We start from the raw sequence: 23,666 nt of genomic DNA, 5'->3' as shown, positions 1-23,666 counted from the left end.
TTTTATAATAAATGACTGTTATTGTATGTGTTCTTGTCTCTGCATTGAATTTGTTTTTAATGATTTTTAATGACTTTGTTACACTGTTAAGATACAGGTTACGTAAATGTATGTCGATGCATGTCTGTATCTGTGAGTGTATGAACATCTGAATGTGTTGCTTGCCATCACGTGTTAGATCCGTGAGTATGTATTGCAGCATGTATGCACGTGTCAGTTGACGATAGTTACCTGACAGACGTCGGAGCGGATGCCAGTCTTCCAGAAGCCCTGACTGCTGAGCTCCACTGTCACCTCACGGCGCATAGTGTTCTTCTGACGGATCTTCTGAAGAGCTTCCTGCCAAACAATCAGCCAGTCAATTATTGATCTGCTGGAGCACAGCCTTCGGGGACAGCTCCCATCCTCAAAAACCCCACCCCCGCCCTCACCACCCTCCCTCCTCCCACTCCTGCTCCCGCCCCCCCAACACGTCGGCTGGCACATGCAATGAACTGAAACCTCCATAGCAGGACATAAATACAGCACAGCAGTGGACAGGAGCAACAGGGGCAGTGACAGCTCTGCTGGTCCTGGCTAATTGAGGCGCTGCAATGGGTCAGCATGGCTGTGGGCAGTGGTGGGACTGGGTGTTAGGGCTGATACGGAGGCTTTAGTCCCAGTCGCCAAGAGCCAAGGCACCTGCCTGCCCATTAGGACCATCACGCAAGAGCCTATAGGTACCTCCATCAGCAGCAGGAGGAATCATTACAGACACACACAGCATCATGTCAGCTCCACAGCAAATAACTGGAAATGCAGTACAGGGGGGGGTGCGGTGCGGGGGAGTCTGAGACAAGAGGGCCCTACAAATAACAACCAAGATGGAAGATGTATTGACTGACTGCACCTCCTAATGTGTGTGCGCACGCATGTGTTTCATTCAACTGAGAATTATCGACTCCGTCTGAGTTAGCCGTGATCTACCTAAAATGGAACGCCAGGAATTTTTGACTCGCAGAGGAAATAAGAACAACAAAGGCATGAATAAATAATGCCATCCTACTTTGAACTGTGCATCAAAGTGAACACGCTCGCCCACGCGCAACACATGCACGCGCAACCACACACAACAACAAATCTTTCCATGGACAGCCAGCCGCTGTGTATGGAAAGCAGTAATCACTGCGAAGTGCGAATGATATGTAAATACTTTTATTATGCATGGCTATCTACAGGGTCAGGGAATGGACGGAAGTACAGAAAGTAAATAATTGACTGGAAGGGGAGGCGGAGAGACTAACTTTCTGCTGGTCAAACAGACAAGTCACGGCCCATTTGACTTTCATCATCACATCCTTCTGCCGAGAGGAGTGTTTGTGTTTTAGATCAGGTCGAGGTCAAACACCAAAGACACTGTCTGAATTTCAGCGCCTGCAGAAGGCGAGTGCACATCTGTTGTATGTGTGCTCCTTTGCTTACTTACTGCTTTGGCAGATTCATTTAGGAGACTTTAGCTTATTCTATTGTTCACATTGTCTGAGCAATGTAAAGCCAGAGGATTTACGCGGTTGCAGTTCTGGGTGGTTCAACATAAAGTCTCATAAAGCTGATGGACAGATTTCAGTCAAATTTGCAGTTGGTGTTGATGGTTTCCAGAGAACAAATCTTAACCTCCCTGACCTTTCCTTTTGGACTAGAGATGTTCCGATAACACTTTTTTCCTTCCTGATCCTGACTGCTGAACTTGCTCTGATGCGATACCAGTACATAAAAAACACTTTGCTGTTTTACTGGTGGGATTTTCCAGTGTGAAATATTGCCGAATTGCTGACACTTTGCTAGCTCTTGCTTACGTTACTCTCTCCGCTAGCACCTGCCCCGATCGGTACAGATAGCTACTTCCATCATCAGCGCAGGAAAAAAACGATCGCTGCGTCTGAAATTGAAGAAGGAAGTAGCTAACGAGTCCCTCAACCCTGAATAGGATAAGCGGTTACAGATAATGAATGAATGAATGAATGAATGAGTAGCTGACGAGTGAGCCATCTCGCTTCTTTCTCATCTCCGTTGAGAGATGCACATGCGCGGTACCGATCGGGTACTGAGTGACACGTGTTGTTGTTGTTGTTCCTGTGTAGAGTAAATAAGCTAATAAATTATATGACAACGTGAAATCGGTTCAGTGTATAGATTTGTGTACGATGCAGTCAATTTTAGGCTGCATCGAAGCATTTACGATACCGTTATGGGTAATGGAACAACTTTAGCTTGATAACATCTATCAGTTTGAATGCACTTATCATAAGTTGCTTTGGACAAAATGCACTTGCCAAATGAATGGTTGGTACCAATGGATTCATTATGTTTTCTAGTTTCATATGATTAAATGATTAAAAGTGAGTTATTATTGCGTTAACTTTGACAGCCCTCTCTGCGTCTTTGCCTCTTTGCAGGGTACTGTTGTTGATTGCTTCCTAAAACTTACAGTAGGGACCAACTAAACAGAAATTCTTGTCAAGAACCAGATTTAAGTGCTAAAATCTTCAGATTGGGCCGATATAGTGTGCAGCGGGACAATGATCCTTATGAACACATCCCAATCAACACTGGAAATCGACTGAGAAATAAAAAAACTGAGCCCAGACTTCAAACTACTAGAAAAATCCGTGGAATGAGTTGAAGAGAGCTTTTTCAAAAAGATGCTCCTCATGCAGCTCGACTGAGCTCGGCCAAATCTGCCAGGAAGAATCAGAGAAAATCCCCAAATCCACATATGCCGAGCTGATAGAGAAGACTCGAGGCTGAATTCACTGCCAAAGCACTGACTCGGGGCTGAATACTTATTTAAATTAGAGATATGAGAAAGTAAAGTAACATTCAGTCTCAATATAGTCACACACAATGTTTTATAACCTTGCAATTATTGGTTATAATGTGTAGACTGTTAACCAAAAACAATGAAATTGTTGTATTTTGAATGCAAAAATCATCAAAAAAAAAAGGGAATCAAAGGAGTTGGAGTGTTTTCTGGAGATAATATCGGGACCCAGTCATGCGTTTTGGCTGAGGGGCTCGCACAGAACCCATCTGGGCAACACACACAGACAGTCTGCATGTCCCTGAACGCCACACCAACTCCGCCCACACACACACACGCACACACACACACACACAACCCTCCATGCTTTCAGCATGAGATTTGGAAATGGGTGCAGAGGCGTGCTCCCCGGTGTGAAGGCCAGTTCTAGCCAAGACGCACACCTTTGGTCTCCCTGGGGCTCTGTGGACTCCAGACTGAGCACAGAGGTATCAAAGAGCCAGTTGGAGTAGCACCACATTGCTGTGAACACCTTCTGACAGGGTTGATTCTTAATGGTAGAAAATGAAACAGACATTTAGTGTTTCACTGAAAGACCATGCATTTACACAGGAAAGCTTGAGTGTTCCCCGGGGTATTAAATAAGCAGCGATGCCACACTTCCACTGCAGTGAAGAGACACTGACATGGCTAATGCTTGTGCTGGAGCCTGACGGACCCGGTGTGTGTGTGCGTGTGCATGTGTTTGGGTTCACTAATTGCTCCAGTGCAGGTTGACAGTAGGATTGTCAGGGCCTGTTAGCCGGAGAGATTCGCCGAACTACCTGGGAAACAAGCTAATTGAGCTCTGAGTTCTTACTCATTATTAGTTCAGAGTGTATCAAACAGACCAAAAGGAAGAGACGCACTCGACGCCTCGGAGAGTGAATCTGCTGTGTCTAACTGTAGAGAAGGTACAGCAGTTCCCTACAGGACAGATACGGAGGGACAAAGCAGCGAGGCCACACACACAGCACCTGTACGCTGCGATTCCCCGTGGCTACATGGTCATTACTTCACCAAACCTGAACCTTTTTTCATTCTCAGTCCCTGGTGGTGGTTTGACCTTCACACTCAACTCAGGAGAGCAGTTACAGCACTTTTATTCTGAGCTGAAAATTCATCTAAATTATGCATTATTAAAGCTGAAGTCGGTAACTTTGAGCACAAAAGATAGTTATTTTTATAAATGGTCACAGTGTGGTGCAGGAATGAGTCTTAAAACCCAGACATGACTCAGCATTTTAACACTTCCGGCTCCCGGTTTTTAGTTACATGTCTGAAGTAAGGTCTGCAGTTAACACAAGCTTAAGAGATTTTAATGTTTTGTTCTACAATATAAAATACATCAGTAAATATCCCATGAATTTTGAACCTTTTTGTTATTTTAAAAGTATTTAAACCTGAAGTTTTTGAGCCAATAATAATGCTATTTGTGAGCTGGAGGAAAGGGTCTGAAGCCTGATGGATGGACGGTGCAATCTGTCAAAACATTATGCTCAACATTCCTGCATTTATACCTATTTCCACATAAAAATCAGTCAACGTTTTGTGAATAATGAAGAGGAGATGGTTGCTAGTACATTTAGAGGCTGGACAATTTAGATGAAAACAAATTACTGTAAATGTGAGATACAATTTCCGACATCAAATAACACATATCTAGTCGTATGTGCGTGGTACTAATGTGCAAATTAATATTTTCTCCAAGGTAAAAAGCCCTGGATGCAGTATTTACATATTCCTCTGTTGTAGCAAATCATTAAATGCGTGAAAGCAGAGGCTGTGTTTTTATATAAAATCAACTAAACCAGAAAATAATGTTGCCTTTGTAAGTTTCGGCTGTCTCACTTTTGTTTAGCGAAACAGCATCCTTATTACTTTCAGGCAATAATTCTGACTACCAGCGGCGAGTTCCAGATAAGCAGCATTTGAATCGGTGCGCACAGCAGGAATAATTGTAACAGTTTTGCTCTTATTTCTGCAGAGAGTGCAAAATGCTCGGGTTGTTTCAGCACAACCTTTTTCATATCTGCAGGAAATGAGCTCCCCCAAAAAACATTTAAAATTTAAAAGCGCATTGCAACACATCCACGCAGCGAGAGCAGTGCCAACCTGACAATGTTAAAATATGAGTGTGACAAAAGAGGAAAAAAAGAAACATATCAAAGTGTGTTTGTTTTTCTTTCAACCCACCTCTCTCTGCGTCAGCTTCTGCTTGTCAATCTGCTTGACCTTGGGGCTGTTGGCCAGCAGGTGGCGTAGTTTCACATAACTCTTCCACAGCTTCTGGTACCTGCAGCAGACAGCAAATAAGGAGGCGTCAGGCTGACAGGAGTCAATCTCCCGCTCACTTCTCCCTGCTTTGCAGCAGCACATCAATATTTCATCTGCAGCTTGCCTGATGTTAAACATAATGTAAGAGTTGCCTGTGGCCGTTATTGCATTAGCTGCTGGGCAATGGACACAGAAGATCCTCAGTGTTTCAGATGTTTGAACTGTGAGCAGAGGTTCACACACACACTGACTAACAATTTGCACTTCACCTTATTTCTCTTGTAAAAAGCTGTAAGTCATGACACATTGGAGTAGCCCTGACGTCTGGCTCGAGAGCTATCTCACAACCTCCTTATTCTCATTTTCTATAAAACCTCATTGTCTTTGCTCTCATTTGCATGTGAAAAGAGGCGGGGAGTTATCGGCAAGGTGACATGTAGCCACCATACTAACCACCTACCCTTCTCCCCCCTCTCTCTCCCTCTCTCTCTCCCTCTTTTCAATCAGACCTCTTGATTGATGCACTGAGGGCCGAGTGTGACCGTTCTGCTCCCATTCAGGAGACTTTCTCCTCATTTACCCAGAGTTATTCAATTATGATTGGTGGGATGGAGGGGTAAGGTGGTGGAGTTCGGGGGATAGGACGGTGCATTGACAGAGAGAAAGGCAGGGAGGCATAAAAAGAGGGGGAAGGAGAGAGAGCGAGAGAGGGGAGCGAGGAAGGAAGGAAGGAAAAGGAGAGAAGTGGGGGTGTACTGAGGAATAGAAGAATTATAGAGCTTTAATAGTGGGGACTTCATTAGAGACTGAGACGAGGGAATGAGACGGCTTTACCGCCCCGATTATCAGCTCACCACCACCTCCGCACTGAAGCAGCCTGAGCGGACGAGAGACAGAGATGGGAAGTAAGAGAGAGCGAGACAGAGAGAGAGAGAGAGAGAGAGAGTCTATCCAGCCTGGGAGGCCCCCTCGTCCCCAATCCGCTCCAATGACCTTTCCACAGATCCGCTGTGTGCTCTCAGGGTAGCACCGCCGCGGCTCTCGCCACTCCCTGCACATGCTTTCATTAGCATATGCTGCCTCTTTCTTTCTGTTCTCCCCCTCTCTGCTGTTTCCCATCTCTAGTCCTTTTCCAGGCATAGTATCTGTAGCACTGCTGGCTTCATCTATCTGCTAATGTACAAACAAGGGGATCTGGAACATGGATGTTCTGTAATGGTGCAACTCAAACATGACGGGACCTCTACAGACAGAACTACTATACTTGGTGGGTGATGAAGGCAAACACCAGCAGTGAGTTCATAAATACTGATTACAAGTGATTAGAGTTTAAAACTTGTTTTAAAGTTGAATGAGTGTTTATCTTCGTTTTTGCGTAAATGACAGTTGTGAGGACCGGTGACGCTCATCGCCTGCTCCTCACTAGTCTAACCAGCCTTATAGACCACTAATAAATGTCCTCATCACTGTCATGTATCAGATAGATTACAGAATCCTGCTACCTTAAAGGGATCTGGCAGCATCTAGTGGTGCGGTTGCAGATTGCAACCAACTGAAACTACTTTTGTGTGCCAAGCGTGTAGGAGACGGTGGCCGATGCAAAAACACGAATGGTCCTATCTGGAGCCAGTGTTTGGTTTGTTCGTTCTGGGCTACTGTAGAAACATGGAGGTCTGCTCTGTGAAGAGGAGCCGCTCCCTATGTAGATATAAACAGCTCATTCTAAGCTAACAAAAACACAACGATTCTTATTTTCAGGAGATTTTACACTAAAGAAAACATACATATTAATATTATATCTCATTTATAACAATAGATCCCCCTAAATGCTACACACTGCTCCTTTAAGTGGCAGCCATGATAAGAGCTGGTTGAATTCTCTAAATGCTAAGGAAAGGCGTTTCAGTGCTACCTTTGTTATGTCCTTCAGCATAGGCTACACTGGACCATCCTTTACCAAAGGAGAGGAGATAATGCCGTCCATAATTCCTCGCAGCAACAACACTTAAAGCGACGCACCATTCAGATTCTCTGAGCACCGCGGTTGTCTTTTCCTAAGTCCTTATGAATGCTCCTTCACATCTTTCCACCTCATGACGTTATCCCTCAAGGTCAAGGAAAAGTGGTTATGAAAAGACATACAGGGCTCAACAATAAGGTTTGCTCGGGGCAAGTAAAATGCCACTTCAGGCTAGTAAATCTTGCAACTCACAGTGTTAAAAAGGAATTAAACGCATTGTTTTTCCCGGAGCTGATGATAGAAGTAGCTAAAGAGTGAGCCATCTCGCTTCCTTCTCGTCTCTGTTGAGAGTTGCACGTGCGCAGTACTGATCGGGCACTCATAAGAAAATGGCGGCGAGTAAAGACAAAGTTTATGAGCTATGTGCAAGCGAGCATTTCATTTATCCTGGAAACAGGAATTTAGTAAGGTGGCGTTAGAGGATGTGGGGAAAACTCCAGATTCAGATTAGACATGACAGTTAACTTTGGTCTTTGTTGTTATTTGATAACCACTAATAAATGAAACAATTTGTATAGGGGCAAGTCAAAATGAACTTTGGGCAAGTATATTTTAACGTTGAACCGTGCATAGGGCGTAATTTTTTTTTACTATTCGACCGGCGCCAAAGTCTCGACCTTTCTGTCTCTTACATTCTGTTTTCACTTTTTGTTTCTGTGCACCATTCATATCCTTTCCTCTGCTTTCCCCTCCGACAATCCCTCCATCATGTTTCTCTCATGTTTCCCCCGTCTCTTGCTCGGCTTGTCTGTCCTGTTCCACCCTGCTCTCTTCTTCTTTACATTCCCTGACCTCTGACATGTCATCATTCTCGCCTCAGCTGTCGTGATGGAGCCGGAGCAGCTCGAGTAGCGGCCCTGAACACAAATGCGTCCAGTGGACAGTGTGAAGGGGAAAGAAGACAACACAGCTTCTTCAGTCTCCTGAGTTAATATATGCTGCTGCTGTGTCCAAGGCTCCCTTCTCTGTGGCATCTCCGCCGCCGCAATCAACACAGACTCCTGCCCTCGCTACACGCATCATTAGCAGTGGTAAGGAATCCTTTCCGCTGGTCTCTTACTACTCGTTTCTGCATCAGCTAATGATGTCCCAGTCCATCCATAAATTTGTCGTTGTCTGCCGCTTTGAGAAGTTTGACATGGCAGCAGGGTGCATGGGGATGAAAGAGCTCAGCGGACAGACGGCTAAAATGTAGCGGCAGGGGAGAGGGGACATTAGTCAGGGGAAGAAGCAAACTAGTTCTGCCTAAATGGATTTCCTAATGCGTCTTCATCACCGCTATTTTCCTCCCGCGCCTCCTCCTGACTGTGATTGAGACCAGACATCCGAGTAGAAAAAGAAATCCACAGGTTTAAATTTAGAACGAGAGCGCAGGAACCAAGTTGTGTGCCGACTTTTGATTGGCGCTTGGTGTGGTGTTGTCGCGTGTCTCTGAACACCTCAGAGACCGCGGCTCAGATGATCTAATACACTGGTTTTGTTAATTATGCAGCAGCACAGTACAGTATTCCCTACTGCAGCCCCGCGGCGTGTGTGGCATTACTATTCACGAGACATAAAACCGCAGCAGCTCCCACGGCGGAGGCACCCAGCGGAAACCTGGGACCCGTGACGACGGATGTGAAAATGTCACGCCACTCGTTTTCTCATCCTCCTATTCCCCATATTTCCATCTATCCGTCTATCTCCCCCTCCTCCTCGACACACGCCGCTCTCGTCCTCCTCGACGCGCGACACCGGAAATTATGCCCTCACAGCGTCCTGGGAGAGCGCCGGTGAGTAAGGCGTAGAGGGAACGAGGGAGACGATACACAGCGGGTGGGGGGGAGAGATCTGTACTCGGATGGGTGATCGACATTTATGCCGTGTGTCTGTGTACATGTATGTGATCTTACTGAGGGTCCCCGGCGTAGCTGAGCTGAGCAGGCCGGATCCCAAAATGAACGATGATGGGGAAGGTGATGACGTCTGGGTTGAACTGCTCCCTGTCCAGTTGGTCGATACGCACCGAGCTCGGCTTCTAGGGTAAAAGAAGTACAGCGCAGTGAGTCATGTTACAGTATCACCACATCCATATAGCTTCAAGGCAGCCATCATTCAATCACCTGCTACCAATATGTGAAACAAATAATCCACGCCACGAGGGCCGTCTGTCACAGGAATGTAATGAGGTGAGGCCCAGATTCCGGCTCGTGGCGTGCGCACAACAATGATAAAGTGACGTCAGGGACAGCGAGCTAACTTCTGAAGCGCTTATCTGTGAGGAGATTGACAAGCAACATGTTCTCAGCTGACTCCCAAATCACAGTTAGCCTGTCAGGCATTCTGCGAGATCAGAGGAAGGGGCTGTAGCATAAGGTGCGATGAGCGGCGCGGCAGATGGCTCGAGGCCCGGGCTCACCTTGACATTAGCCGCGCTCGCTCGTCACGGCTTGCATACAAACTTTGATTTGAGAGCAAGAGGTCGCCAGGCATCTTTGATTTTGTCTTTAAAGCCACATAATTAGGTTTGATTGGTTTGATGGAAGGGCTTGATGATTGCCCCCGTTTACCACCCAGACACAAATACATTGGAAATGCTAATGTTGTATACACCAGGCAATTCAGCATCCACTGCTCCTTTACCAGTGCTTCAATGCACCGTGGCTGTTTGAAGAATGACGGCATCTGTGCCCTCGTTTGCCGACCGTGCCCCCGTGTGAAATAATCACTTGAGCATTGCATGTTTGATTGGCATCTGACCCCTTCATTTGGAGTAGCACATGATATATCACAGTGGCTGAGATTTCTACAAAATGAGAGCATGTATGGACTGAGTTGGGCCACCGAGCTCTGAAATGACATGTTATTGATGTTATTGAATTCTTTACCTCCAGGAATGTACTTTCTTAACCAAATTTGAGGCTTGTGATCACTATCAGTTAGCTCAAAAATGATTATTAGAAACAATTGTGATAATCCCTCAATGCTTTTCTCTGTTTATTATGATTGTAGATTTAATATCTTTTGGTTTTGGACTGGTGGTTTGACGAAACAAGTCATTTTAAGATGTCACCACAGACTCAAGGAGCTTGTGATGGGTATTTTATTTTAAATATTTAATACTATTTTTGACATTTCTGACCAACTAAGTACATTACTGAAAAAAAAAAAGAAAAGTGACAGATTAATCCATAAAGGAAATATACACTCACCGGCCACTTTATTAGGCACACCTGTTCAATTGCTTGTTAACACAAATATCTAATCAGCCAATCACATGGCAGCAACTCAATGCATTTAGGCATCTAGAGGTGGTGAAGACGACTTGCTGGAGTTCAAACCGAGCATCAGAATGGGGAAGAAAGGGGATTTAAGTGACTTTGAACATTGCATGGTTGTTGGTGCCAGACGGGCTGGTCTGAGTATTAAACTGCTGATCTACTGGGATTTTCACGCACAACCATCTCTAGGGTTTACAGAGAATGGTCCCAACAAGAGGACATATCCAGTGAGCGGCAGTTGTGTGGACGGAAATGCCTTGTTGATGTCAGAGGTCAGAGGAGAATGGGCAGAGTGGTTGGAGATGATAGAAAGGCAACAGTAACTCAAATAACCACTCGTTACAACCAAGGTATGCAGAATAGCATCTCTGAACGCACAACACGTCCAACCTTGAAGCAGATGGGCTACAGCAGCAGAACACCACCCGGTACTAGCAAGGTGTACCTAATAAAGTGGCCGGTGAGTGTATATATTATTAGATTTGTTTCATTTTTATTGTCTGGCATGCATTGGTCTAAAAGTATCTAATTGTTAAATAGCTGAATTATTATTGTCTTTTCTGTTGTTTTCATGGTCCACACTTGTTAGTCATCTGTGAAGCACTTTGACCTGCTGATCCCAGAATGCATTTCAGCCAATGTATTCCACCTCTTCTGCTCTGACTGTTGACCTGTTATTCAACCAAAGCCTGCTCCAACATGATTGATCAATACCACTCTGACTATAAACGGAAAGCAGAACGATTCCGATACCAACATCGTGTCCCGTCGCCTACAGATTCTGTATCCATATGCAGATATCTGTTGATAAGAGATTAGTTGCAGCCCTTCTATCAATCATGGGTAATATCTCAAACATCTTGGAATGACAATCATTTTACATAAAACAACTGGGAAATATTGAAAGCTAATTCTTGCTTGCTTCTAAACTTTCAAATGGAATTAAATGGTTATAAAATAACCACTTAAACACTATAAAAAGTGAGTGACAAGGAAGTTGCCCAGGGTTGACCGCTGCTCCAGACAAGGTGAGTCTCTCTATATGACCTTTTTAATAGACTTTGTTTGACTGGCAGAGCAATCTGTAAGTTGAGTCTAGGGATGGAAGACTATTATACACCCACCTATCTAGAAACTTTGACAGCAACCATTCAGTCCTGCCAGGAAGAGCGGTTGACTCAATAACTCACCCACGCCAAAGGTTACGCAATCATATTCACAGTTCATATGCAACCTTTTAGCTAGCAATGACACCCTCACCTTTACCCAGACACAATTACGGTACATCCTTTAAAATATGGGCCAGACAAGAAGGTTAACCAACTTCGTCGTGACACAGAAGCTTCGGCCCGAATAACGTTGATGACAGCAAACGCCCTTGGGTATAATAGGTGAGGTTGCTCATGTCACAGGCTAACAGGAACAGCCTTATTCCTGCCGTGTCGGGGTTGGGGGCGACGCATGCCCTTGAAGGAGCAGACGAGGCCCCCCTCCTGTCATAATAGTGCAGCTGAGGCCTCACCATGCCCGGGTTGGTGACAATCATGCCCTTGCACTCCTCCGCGTATTTCTGCCACTCCAGCTCCTCCCACTGCAGCATGTCTGCAATCTCCTCCTCGGGGACCAGCGGCTTGCTGCTGCGCAGCAGGTAGAGCAGCACCTGATGCATGGACAGCACCTCCTTCCCACCATCTAAGACACATTTAGAAACATAAATGCACACCGGAAATAAATGCACGTATGGGCAGAAGCATATAATCACCACAAGGTATGCAAGCTCACCGGGGATTCACAGTTAATTGAAATCTCAGTCTTCGTAGCTACAGTTTGTGAAATCAAACAAGCCGTGACTTTTTCCACGAGGGGAAACATTTCACCGAGCTTCCATACAATGCATTATTTCGCTGTTTAAAATCCTTGGCCCAAAATCAAGGCTGACGTTGGGTGAAAATCTTTGTTTTTATACAAGCATCTCACCCCTCCTCACCTCAGCCAACTCCAAGCTAATATTACATCCTGTGAAAATGTCCCCAATGCATCGCAATCGCATTGTTCCGGAAACACACAGGTAAACAGAGGCACCGATGCAAGGTCGGATGCCATACAGTACGTGAAGGCACATAATGACACGCGTATAGAATAACATTTCGAAACTGTATGACAGTGAGCATACAAATGCATGTGCTGAGACATGCAGCCAGGCACGTGTGGGCAATCTAATCAGAGTGAGTTTAATAGACACAAAACATTGATTGACCTCCATTTACGAGTGTTCATATGGACAGACGCACAAAGATCCACTGCCCTCTCAGTCCTAGAAATGCATTAAGACAATAACAACCCATACACTCTCACTGGAACTTTCAAACACACCAACATCACGCTCTCACTGCAACTCCTCGTCTCCGCTCTCTCTCTTTATACAGATCACATCAGAAACATCGCATCGGACTGGGGGTTTTTGTGCTTTTGTAAGAAGAGGCAGATAAGTGTTTGTAGCGGACTAAATTGGGAGAGCTGGGAGAGAAATTGTTTTTTGATGGAAAGAAGGTAGGTGGCACGGCTGTCATAACAAACACCGCGGCAATATCATAGTGCACCAGCACCATCATGTGTATCAAAGATGAATACCACGCGGCTACACAGCAGCTCAGGCACTGTAGGAGAACATACCATGAATATCAACACCAGCGTATGCAGAAATGTTTTGGAGGACACGTTACTGGAGACTCTCTTTCTTTTCTGTTTTAACTTGAGAAGTGTGTCACCTCTGACCACCAGAGGGAGACAAGAGAAAACAAGAAAACAGGTTCTTTGTAGGTTGTTAAAGTCTCACCTGGTAGGAATCGGACAAAACGGGGCATGAAATGGAACCGCTGGCATCCGGAGGGCTCGAACTCAGGACCTGGAAGAAACGTTTAACACATTCAGTTACATTTATATCAACTCACAAAATAAAACTAAATTAGGATCTGACAATTTTATCACTGAGCTCTTCCAGATATTCAAATGAAAAACAATTTATTCTTTTTAATAAAAAAGAATAAATATAAAGTGGGAATTTCAAAATAAAGCCTCATCTTTAAGATGAAGATGTGTATCGATGTTTTCACTTTGCATTGATGATATTGGATTGTTGATCACTGAATCAATATATCGATGTATTGTTACACCTCTATTGATAACTATAAGTGGATGATTATTAGAACCGATTTCTTTTTTCATTATTTCTCATGCAGATTACCATCTAATTGACATTTATATATTTGTTACATGAATATAAAGTATTGAAACGGATAGTTTCGCTATTTACTGAATGTTATTGACTGTTTCAAACCACAGGTGCTTTCCTCGTGCACATTCGTTCTGTGTCTCCATCACTAGCAGCCATGACTGTTTCTCACTGTTTGAATAGACGACACGGGGTAGCCTGAGGAACGCCAAGTTTCGCTGCTGCTGCATCTCGTTGGCTCGTTTTTGGCAGTTTGTCATAAGCTTTGTTTTTCATTGAGAGAAAATGTCTTGATTTCAATGTGCACACGGCACCTCGCCTCAGGTAGCCAGCTGGAAGCAGACGGGTTACCGCCAGGTAAAATATCACGGTAAAATCGATATGTTGTCATGTTTGAAAAGACCCAAAATGAACACTTTTTGATCACTATAAGTATTAGGAGTGTAAAGTTATTGTTGAAATCCATCCATCCATCTATTATCTGTAACCGTCTGACATTGGGCGAAGGCAGGGTACAACCTGAACAGGTCGTTGAAATGATAATCACAATTATTAATCAGAATTCACCATACCAATTTTAATGCTCTTTCTTAAATGCAATATACACCTCAAGGGCAACTTGTTTACATTTTATTTATTACATCTACCCTACCTATTTTATAAGTGCAATTACCTCTGTTTACATACCTATATTTTTATATTTTACACTCTAGTGTATCACTTCTGTTTATACTTATTTATTACTTCGACTTTACCTGTTTTATATTGCTTTATAACTGTGTGTGTTTTACCTGTTACATGTTTTATCTGCCTCGTTTAGTCTTGTCAAGTATTTGTTTGTTTTAAAGCACTGACCAGAAGTGGCAACTGTGAATCTCGTTGTATTTAATACAATGACAATAAAGCTTTCTATTCTATTCTATTCTAATCTCAAATCGTAGAGACTGCAGAAGAGAAATAAGATGTTCACTACTGTAAATACGCTCTGATGATGTACGAGGATTGTGGAGGTTAAATTCATGATCTTATAATTATATGTGGGCCGGTCCAGATGTTTCAGCTGCTCATTATCACATGTGTTGTTTTGGAATAATGACATAAAAACACATTCTCACTCCCAAGTCGTCAAACACCCATCTTGTGTTAGTTTTGGACGTGTCAGGGACTGCGTGTCGATAAACGCTCATTACATGCATAATGTCTTTTCAAAATAAACTTCCATTTTCACAGGGAGTTAAGTTAAAGCTGTAGGTGTAGGTGTAAAATAGAAAAAAGCTCGGTAAGACTTGCAAATATATCTGCAATTTGCAAGCGATAATCAATTTATAAAACGCGAAACTGCCACCATTTGCGATCTGCATGTCAGCCCTGCTTTGAAACGGGCCTTTGGTTTGTGAATCGTACCTGTCAGGTTCCAGTCATACAGCTCAAGAATGTCCTGGAACAAGTAGGCGGCAAACAGCTCCAGGCCTCGGACGCAGTAGTTCTGAACACGGGAGAGAGAGAGAGTGGGTTATATGAACACACAGTACAAGCCTACTGCCATAAAGAGAACCTAAATGTAGATGTGACTGATAAGGTGGCTTATGTGATAAAGTTAAAAGAACTGGATTTAGTTATCGCTGTAATCAACCTCAGCAGGTTAAAAAGAATCTCTTTTCCCTCGTCTACAAGGATTAGCACCTCGGCTCGCCCAGGCACTGAGGTGTGAGGGTTACGTGTGGCTCAGCTGTGCTCAGACTCAGCCGTTTTGAGATAAAAACAAAAAGGGGTGAGAAAGAGCTGCGAGATAAAGTGGGGTTTTACTGACCTCCGGTGTCATCTCCTCTATGAAGTGAATGGTGTAATCTATGTTGAAGCGGATCACACGGCACAATGGAATCTGTGATGATGAAAGGAGCAGAGGACGACAGGAAGAAAGGACGGGCCGACTCATTACCATGGCGTTAGGCAGAGGTTACAGCTTTTCAAGGAAACTCATTAAAACCTCATCTCTGCTGCGGAGCTCGCTCAAGATGGTGCACACAACAATGTAAAGAAAGGCTCAGGAAAGAACACCATAACTCACTGTAATGTGTAGAAACATGCACAAGCTTTGGTCAATTTAAAAACATGACATGTACAAACACTCCCATGAATCACATTGCCTCCACATACACACACACACACACACACAGCAGCATGCACCTCACTCTTGAAAATGAAGTAACTCAAATCTCACTAAAGAGATAAGCCTGCTCCTCTGTGTTTAATCTCCCTAGTTACACGCTCTTTGTTGTCAGAGCACGGGGGTCCGTTTTAAGAGATTAACCTGGGAGCCACATTCATTCTTGCCCATCCCGGCGGTTAACTAGCAGGGGGCTAATATCACCACGCTCCGAGGTTCCTAATCCCCACACTGCCACGAAGCGTTTACCCTAGCTTTTAACAAGGGCTGCTTAAATTATCCAGTTCAAATCATGCCTAATCCCCGGGGCTCTTTTCAAGCTAGACGGATATTGACCAAGTACTTTATTATTCAAACAGGCAGGAAAAATACACACGAGCAGACACCGACGCACACGAGCACACATGAGCCCCTTTTGACCGCAACCAGGAACCTTTTGAGGAACTTCGACCGCAGGGACCAGGGTCTAAATTAAGTTCTGGGGACATTTCACCCCCCCAAAAAACCCTGGTCCAGGGAGGTAGTACTTTCTGACAGTACAGGAACTTTAGGGGTGGATTTTTCAGGGATGACCGTCGCTGATTGGTCAAACACAGCGCTGCTGCTTCAACTCTTGTATTGCGTCCTTCATAAAAGTACTCTAGAATCGATCTAGGACCATTTAGTATGAAGGGAGAGCATTTTTTTTGGGTTGATATCATTAAAAGTAGGGCTGTCAATCAATTAAAATATTTTATCCATGATTAATCAGACATTTTTGATCTGTTCAAAATGTACCTTAAAGGGAGATTTGTCAAGTATTTAATACTCTTATCAACATGGGAGTGAACAAATATGCTACTTTATGTAAATATATGTATATATTTATTATTGGAAATCAATTATTAACACAAAACAATGACAGATATTGATCCAGAAACCCTCACAGGTACTGCATTTAGCATAAAAACAATATGCTCCAATCATAACATGGCAAACTGCAGTCCAACAGGCAACAACAGCTGTCAGTGTGTCAGTGTGCTGACTTGACTATGACTTGACCCAAAACTGCATGTGATTATCATAAAGTGGGCATGTCGGTAAAGAGGAGACTCGCGGGTACCCATAGAACCCATTTACATTCACTGATCTGGAGGTCAGAGGTCAAGGGACCCTTTTGAAATTGGCCATGACAGTTTTTCCTCGCCAAAGTGTAGCACAAGTTTGGAGTGTTATTTAACCTCCTTCACGATGAGCTAGTATGACATGGTTGGTACCGATGGATTCCTTACGTTTTCTAGTTTCATATGTTGCCTTTATATGAAAGCTTTAAAATGGAGTCTGCTGCAACCTCCGAATGATCAATTGCGTTAATGCATTAATGAAATTAGTGGAGTTACTAAGGATTTGCGTTAACGCGTTATAAAGTAAAGTAAAGTTAGGCTTTGCTGTTTGGAAGCCGACTCATTTAAAAAAAAAAAAGACAGTGAAAGAAAGAAGATCGAGAGATTGTGTGAGTGAGCAGCAGTAAATGTCTATAAGCAGACGGCAACGGGCTGAAGGAACCGTTTAGTAAATGACCAGGAACTGCAGCTATATATATCTAGACACCAAAATATTCACACTTTTAACACATTTTCAAGAAATGGGGTTTCGGTGGTCCCCTATTGATTTCTGGCTCCCTTTCAACTTCCTCCTTAGAATAAAAGTCAGGCACACAGCTCAAACGGCTACAGGAAGAGAGGCTCCTTTTAAGTCACGACCTCTCTAATGATTGACCGTCACTGATGGGCCTTCAAAAGTGAGCGAGAGGACTCCGCGACAAGGTCAGCACAGCAGAGAGAGAGGAGCACTTTGTCCAGGCAACAAAGCAGCCGACCCCGAGCCAAAAGCCGATAGTGGAGTTAAAAGGAGGAGGGGATTTTTCACTCAAACGCTGACCTAAATTATATGTGGCCGCCGTAACAGACATGTAGGAGGAGGATGGGATCATATGTGGCCGGTGCAGTGTGTGGTAATTAAACCATCATGGACCTGGCTGCTTTACATAGCAGAGGCTCACACACCGCAGAGAAGACAGGACAGAACGTGGGTGGAATACCAGCACTGGGATATCAAGATGAAACTAATAAAAACATATTAATACGAATATTTCTCCATGAAATTATGATGAGTAACTTCTTTTGTTTGTTTTGAATTAACAAGGAATAAGACATCCTGAACCCCGTCGGCTGCTTTTAGTCGTTACAAATGAATCTTACCTTATGATGCAATAAAGTGGATCAAATCAAAATGAAGGTCTACCAGCCGATATACACTCACGGGCCACTTTATTAGGCACACCTGTTCAATTGCTTGTTAACACAAATAGCTAATCAGCCAATCACATGGCAGTAACTCAATGCATTACGTCATCTAGACGTGGTGAAGACGACTTGCTGAAGTTCAAACCGAGCATCAGAATGGGGAAGAAAGGGGATTTAAGTGACTTTGAACGTGGCATGGTTGTTGGTGCCAGACGGGCTGGTCTGAGTATTTCAAAAACTGCTGATCTACTGGGATTTTCACGCACAACCATCTCTAGGGTTTACAGAGAATGGTCCAAACAAGAGAACATATCCAGTGAGCAGCAGTTGTGTGGACGGAAATGCCTCGTTGATGTCAGAGGTCAGAGGAGAATGGGCAGAGTGGTTGGAGATGATAGAAAGGCAACAGTAACTCAAATAACCACTCGTTACAACCAAGGTATGCAGAATACCATCTCTGAACGCACAACACGTCCAACCTTGAAGCAGATGGGCTACAGCAGCAGAAGACCACCCGGTACTAGCAAGGTGTACCTAATAAAGTGGCCGGTGAGTGTATATAAACAAGGATCATATCATTTCTCTTGAAATATCAGCAAGGCCCCGATACTGAAAGTCCACCAGAACAAATGTGTGTTAAAAGTTAAGGTTCGTCCAAACTATTCCTGTGACTTAAGATGAGCTTTTGGTCTTCAGGTTATTAGTTGCACAATAAGTGAAACTGTGTACAGTTCATAGCTTGTTTTATGTATTTGAGTATGAAATGACTCTCTGATGGTGAAGATCAACAGAGAAGGAAAACTTGCAAACAACCCTGTAAACTTTGTTTCACCTCAAGAGAACTCAGTGTGACGCCTGCACCTCAAACACAATATGAAAGGAACTGACAATCCCAAGGAAGTAAATAATAAAGATGACGTTAAATATTAAAAACAGGTATAACAGTGATGCAAACATTTTGTGGTGTAAAACTCATGGTCCTGCACCGTGAACAAGTCAAAAGCAGACTTACGCTAGTGAGAGGTGTGTGGGAGAAAAGAGAGAAGCCTTCAAACAGGTACTCGTGGTCGTCGTACTCGATCACGGTCGGCCTGTCGGTCTGGAACAGAAGAACGGCAGCAGGACAGCTCAAACACACACAGCAGCTTCGGCGTACTGCTATGACAGTACTGTATACAAATGTATTAATCATAATACTCTGGAGAAATCATGATTTAAATTGTGCAGATAATACACATACCAAGAAGTTGGTGGGAGGAGACACAGTGATCCTGTAGTGGAACAGTTTTCCCGAATTGTTGTTCATCAGACGACACGGTTTCACCGGCTGAAAGAGACACAAACTCAGTAGCTGACATGTAGCGAGGTAATCCTCTTTAAAAGAGAATTACTGCTTTGTTCTTCCATGTATGCTGTTACACCTAGTAGGCGATTTGAGGGGGGATCAGGAGTGATGCCATCCCCCTTGTGAGCAAAATGACCAAAATGCATCCCTCCCTTGTTAACCTGCCATCCCCCCTCTCCATCCCCTGGTAGCAGAGACTGCAGGAGCAGGATATGGGTTTTTTTTTTAGTCTGCCTGAGTCATTGATCCTTTATCTGACAGAGGTTAGAATCTACCATGGCTCTGAAATATCAGTATTGATAAGTCCACGGCGCTAGGGGCTGTTGCAATTCATCGAATTTCAAATTACAATCTTGGCTTCCGACGATCATGAAAAAACATAAAGCGATTATTGGTCCACATTCCATTTCACAATGACGCTCTTGTTTTGTCTTGTGTTATAAATCCAGCGCACCACCTTTTCCTTTACAGTGCTGTGCTTTCGTCCCGCTCGGCAAGTCAGGGACGGCCGCTCGGTGTGGGAGTGGGAGGCGCCGGCTGGCCGTCGCCGGGCGTAGTAGTGCGCCGCGACTGGCTCTAGGTCGGCTTGAAAAGGCCTGTGCCCGCTGTGCCCTCGCTCCCTCCGGGGAGGGTTGGAGCTCGCTGCTCCTGGCGTGACTGTCCTCGGTGCATCGATGTTGGCAAGCCATCTGAGCCGCGCAGAACGATGGAGCTCCTCTTAATTTTGCTCTCAAAATGCACCAGAAGTGCATTGTGTTTCCAAAGTCAATGTCTAATCATGTTAAATAACCACAATCTCAATATTGACCAAAATAACCGTGATTATGATTTTTGCCATAATCGAGCAGCCCTACATGGCGCTGTCCGTGGTGCTGAAGTAGAAGAAGGATTTGTAATTGTTACACCGTAACAACAGTTTAGATCAGACTTAGAAAATAAACCACTGGATCTTTCGTCACTTGCCTCAGGGCTTCCGTAGTTAACAGAGATCTAACCTATAATTTACAGCAGTGCCTAATGACTGAAAATGTAATTGACATCCTCTTAATGAACGCAGTCACATTTCAGATATACTGTATAAACCCATAAAAAAACAATTAATTGACCAACAATTTCAGGGTCAGCTGAGGCCGTAACAAGCAATTAGTCAACTAATCGACTAACGAGGGGGCAAGCTCTGTTCATTTTCCCAACCCAAATAGATTGACCTTCAAACAACGCTTAAGTGCTTGCAAAAGTGGCTGGTGAGTAGAACTCTACGACGTTTACCAGCATTCGTCTGGAGGTTGATGTTAATTTAACACTTCACCATAGGTTAACAACACAGACTGACTTTGCCTCCTCCTAAAACGCCTCCCTTTCTCCTTAAATGTAAAAGGTTTATTAAAAGGAGTAATATCACACCTTATTTGTTGTTTAAATGTTAAATGTGTTAAAGTGTTCAGTCGAAGATGCATCTATGTGGGAGGAAGACCAGAAAACCAGATAACTCAGCGCCTGGTAAAATAAATAATGAGGTATAGATCAACTCCCCTTACGGTAATGCACATGTAATACCATCATTTCTTTGGGATGATACAATCTCCCTTAGTGTCCCTTTAATGCAATGGCAAATGGTCAGTTTATAGAGAATGCATTTAAGCTGACTAGAATAACGTCCTTGGCCCTCTGTGGCACGACTTCAAGGTTATGAAAGTGTGATTTATTCACGGCGTGTCATACCTCCTCCCCCGGGTAGATGCTGTGGCGGATCCCTGTACGTCTGGCCTTGGCACTGCACTTACACAAGGGGCCATCATTCATCTGGACAGAAAAAAAAAATACGTAAATCAGACTCAACTGCTTCACTTGCCGTGTCCTGACCTTTACTTCTTCACTGGAGCTCTGACTTTTAAGTTGTCCTATGTGATAGCGTCTGGGCAAAGTGAAGGTAAACTCTGACTAAAAGGTTTTATTGACAGGCTTTTTCTTTATCTCAACAACAGTTGAAAAATCCATTCTTTTAAAAGGGGAAAACTCTTCAATAAACTTCAAACACTTTTCCAATCACGCAGTCAGATATCAGACATCAAACTGTCTCGTCTACTAAAGCAAGTGAGTTCCAATATTTACTAGAATGACTTTATAACTTCAGAGAGAACGACCTGAACTGGGCGCCCTCAATCAAGTATTGTGGCAAATGCAATAAGAGTGGAATAATACTTGACAAGGATTTACATCATGATATGTATCAACATTATAGATACACTGACACCTAACTTGCTATACAAGGGCAGAACAGCAGAAGTACTGTTGTTGTTGCCTTGATAAAGAAAATGTTACCGGCATCATTTCTGTAAAAGAATCCTATGGATGCATGTTCCATTTAACTCAAGTGGTATATCATTTATTTGTGTTATCTAATAAGTTTATTAGACTTTATTTGTGCACAGCAGCTGCTTCATGTAGGGACAGTATTAGATGTATCTACCGTTATCTGTTAATTTTGTGAAAAATCATGTAAAAGTTCTGGTGTAAAGTATGACAGTGAAGATTTCAGCTGTTTGTGGGCCCCTGACAACAAAAAATTCAGAATTGTTTTGAGTATTTTTCAGACATTTTTTTTTTATATATATTTTTTTCATTTTTACACTTTTTTTTTTTTAATTTACAGAAATTTTCTGAAAATAATAATAATAATAATAATTAAGATTTTTTTTAACTTTTTTCCGGACATTTTTCAAAATAATCTTTTCACACTTTTTTCGGACATGTTTCAAACCTTTTTTTTTTTTCTTTTTAACTTTTTTTCTGATATCTTCAGACATTTTTAAAAATATTTTTTTTTACATTTTGCTCAGACTTTTTTTTTTTTTTTTTACATTTTTCAGAATTCTTTTCGGACTTTTTTCAGACTTTTTTTTTTTTTTAATTTACAGACATTTTTCGAATATTTTTACGACTTTTTTCTTTCAGATAATTTTACGATTTTTTTTTTACTTTTTTTCGGACATTTTTCAAAATAATCTTTTCAGACTTTTTTCAAACTTTTTTTTTTTTTTTAACTTTTTTTTTCAGACATTTAAAAAAATGTTTTTACATTTTTTCAGCCTTTTTTTTTTTTTTTAATTTTTCAGCCTTTTTTTTTTACTTTTTTCGGACATTTTTCAAAATAATCTTTTCAGACTTTTTTTTTTTTACTTTTTTTTCAGACATTTAAAAAAAAAAGTTTTACATTTTTTCAGACTTTTTTTTTTTTTTTAAACTTTTCAGACTTTTTTTCGGACTTCTTTTTTTTTTTTCTTTTTTTTTTCCGGACTTTTTTCAGACCTTTTTCAGACATTCTTTTTCAACTACTACATTTCTGGTATCATGACATCCCTGCTTGTTTTGTTCGATCAAATGATATTCAGTCTGTTGCATGTAAAAGTTCTGGTGTAAAGTATGACAGTGAAGATTTCAGCTGTTGTCAGGGGCCCAAATGTTTTTGCTGAAGGACCAGATTTGGCCAAAGGGCTGCTATTTGCCTGCCACTGCCCTATGTTGTGATACCAAGGTTGTCATGGGCAATGTTGTGGTAAAGGTGTACAGCTTACATAGCTTCAAAGTGCCTCAGGAATGGTTTGGGATTGATCTGTTCTCCAACTATTGACCTGATAACGATCCGACGGCTCAGAGGCTGTGGCAGGTTCAGTTTTATAGCTAGGGTGAAAATACTGGGAAGGAGGACAAATAACACTCCAAAGTTAAAGCTAAATTTTGGCGAGGCAAAACTGGCCATTTTCAAAAGGGTCCCTTGACATCTGACCTCAAGATATCTGAATGGAAATGGGTTCTCTGGGTACCCTCGAGTCTCGGACATGCCCACTTTATGATAATGACATGCAGTTTTTTGAATGCAGTGTTATTTTGGCCTATTCTAAAATGATGTATTTGAATATTTCTGCATACTGGGGTCCCTAAACAGGCTTGGAATTGCATAAATTGGGTATCACTGTAAAGTTGAGACTCTTGTGGATCCAATGAGCCCGACTGTATTCATGTGTGATGGTTATAGTCCCCATAGGAGCCATTTCATTGTAGTGAGACCATTTTTTTTAAAAACTTGACCTCACTGTATAAAATGACCTGTGGTGACCTCTAGGATAATCACAGCCTCATGAAACTATACAGCCACAAACTAGAGACCTAGAGCATTCAGAGGATGGATGGCTTTCCTAGCTACATTGACAATAAGGGGGTTTCTGAGCAGTTTACAC

At 42.9% G+C, this 23,666-nt stretch overlaps 1 protein-coding gene across 2 annotated transcripts in view; it reads right to left on the bottom strand.

Annotated features, from left to right (window-relative positions):
• drosha (drosha ribonuclease III) overlaps positions 1-23,666 on the bottom strand; it is a 112,122-nt gene that overhangs the window by 79,408 nt on the left and 9,048 nt on the right. For both annotated transcript variants that reach the window (XM_074622200.1, XM_074622201.1), the window contains exons 7-16: positions 21,151-21,231; positions 19,324-19,410; positions 19,096-19,182; positions 15,442-15,513; positions 15,036-15,117; positions 13,236-13,304; positions 11,922-12,091; positions 9,032-9,156; positions 5,036-5,135; positions 232-339 (exon numbers count right to left, since the gene is read on the bottom strand). In XM_074622200.1, the coding sequence (XP_074478301.1) occupies positions 232-339; positions 5,036-5,135; positions 9,032-9,156; positions 11,922-12,091; positions 13,236-13,304; positions 15,036-15,117; positions 15,442-15,513; positions 19,096-19,182; positions 19,324-19,410; positions 21,151-21,231 (981 nt within the window). The remainder of the gene's footprint in view (positions 1-231; positions 340-5,035; positions 5,136-9,031; positions 9,157-11,921; positions 12,092-13,235; positions 13,305-15,035; positions 15,118-15,441; positions 15,514-19,095; positions 19,183-19,323; positions 19,411-21,150; positions 21,232-23,666) is intronic.

This window comes from Sebastes fasciatus, chromosome 21 (assembly GCF_043250625.1).
Source record: "Sebastes fasciatus isolate fSebFas1 chromosome 21, fSebFas1.pri, whole genome shotgun sequence".
Lineage (NCBI taxonomy): Eukaryota > Metazoa > Chordata > Actinopteri > Perciformes > Sebastidae > Sebastes > Sebastes fasciatus.
The sequence above is the reverse complement of the archived record's forward strand: the minus strand, read 5'-3'. Positions and strand labels throughout refer to the sequence as shown.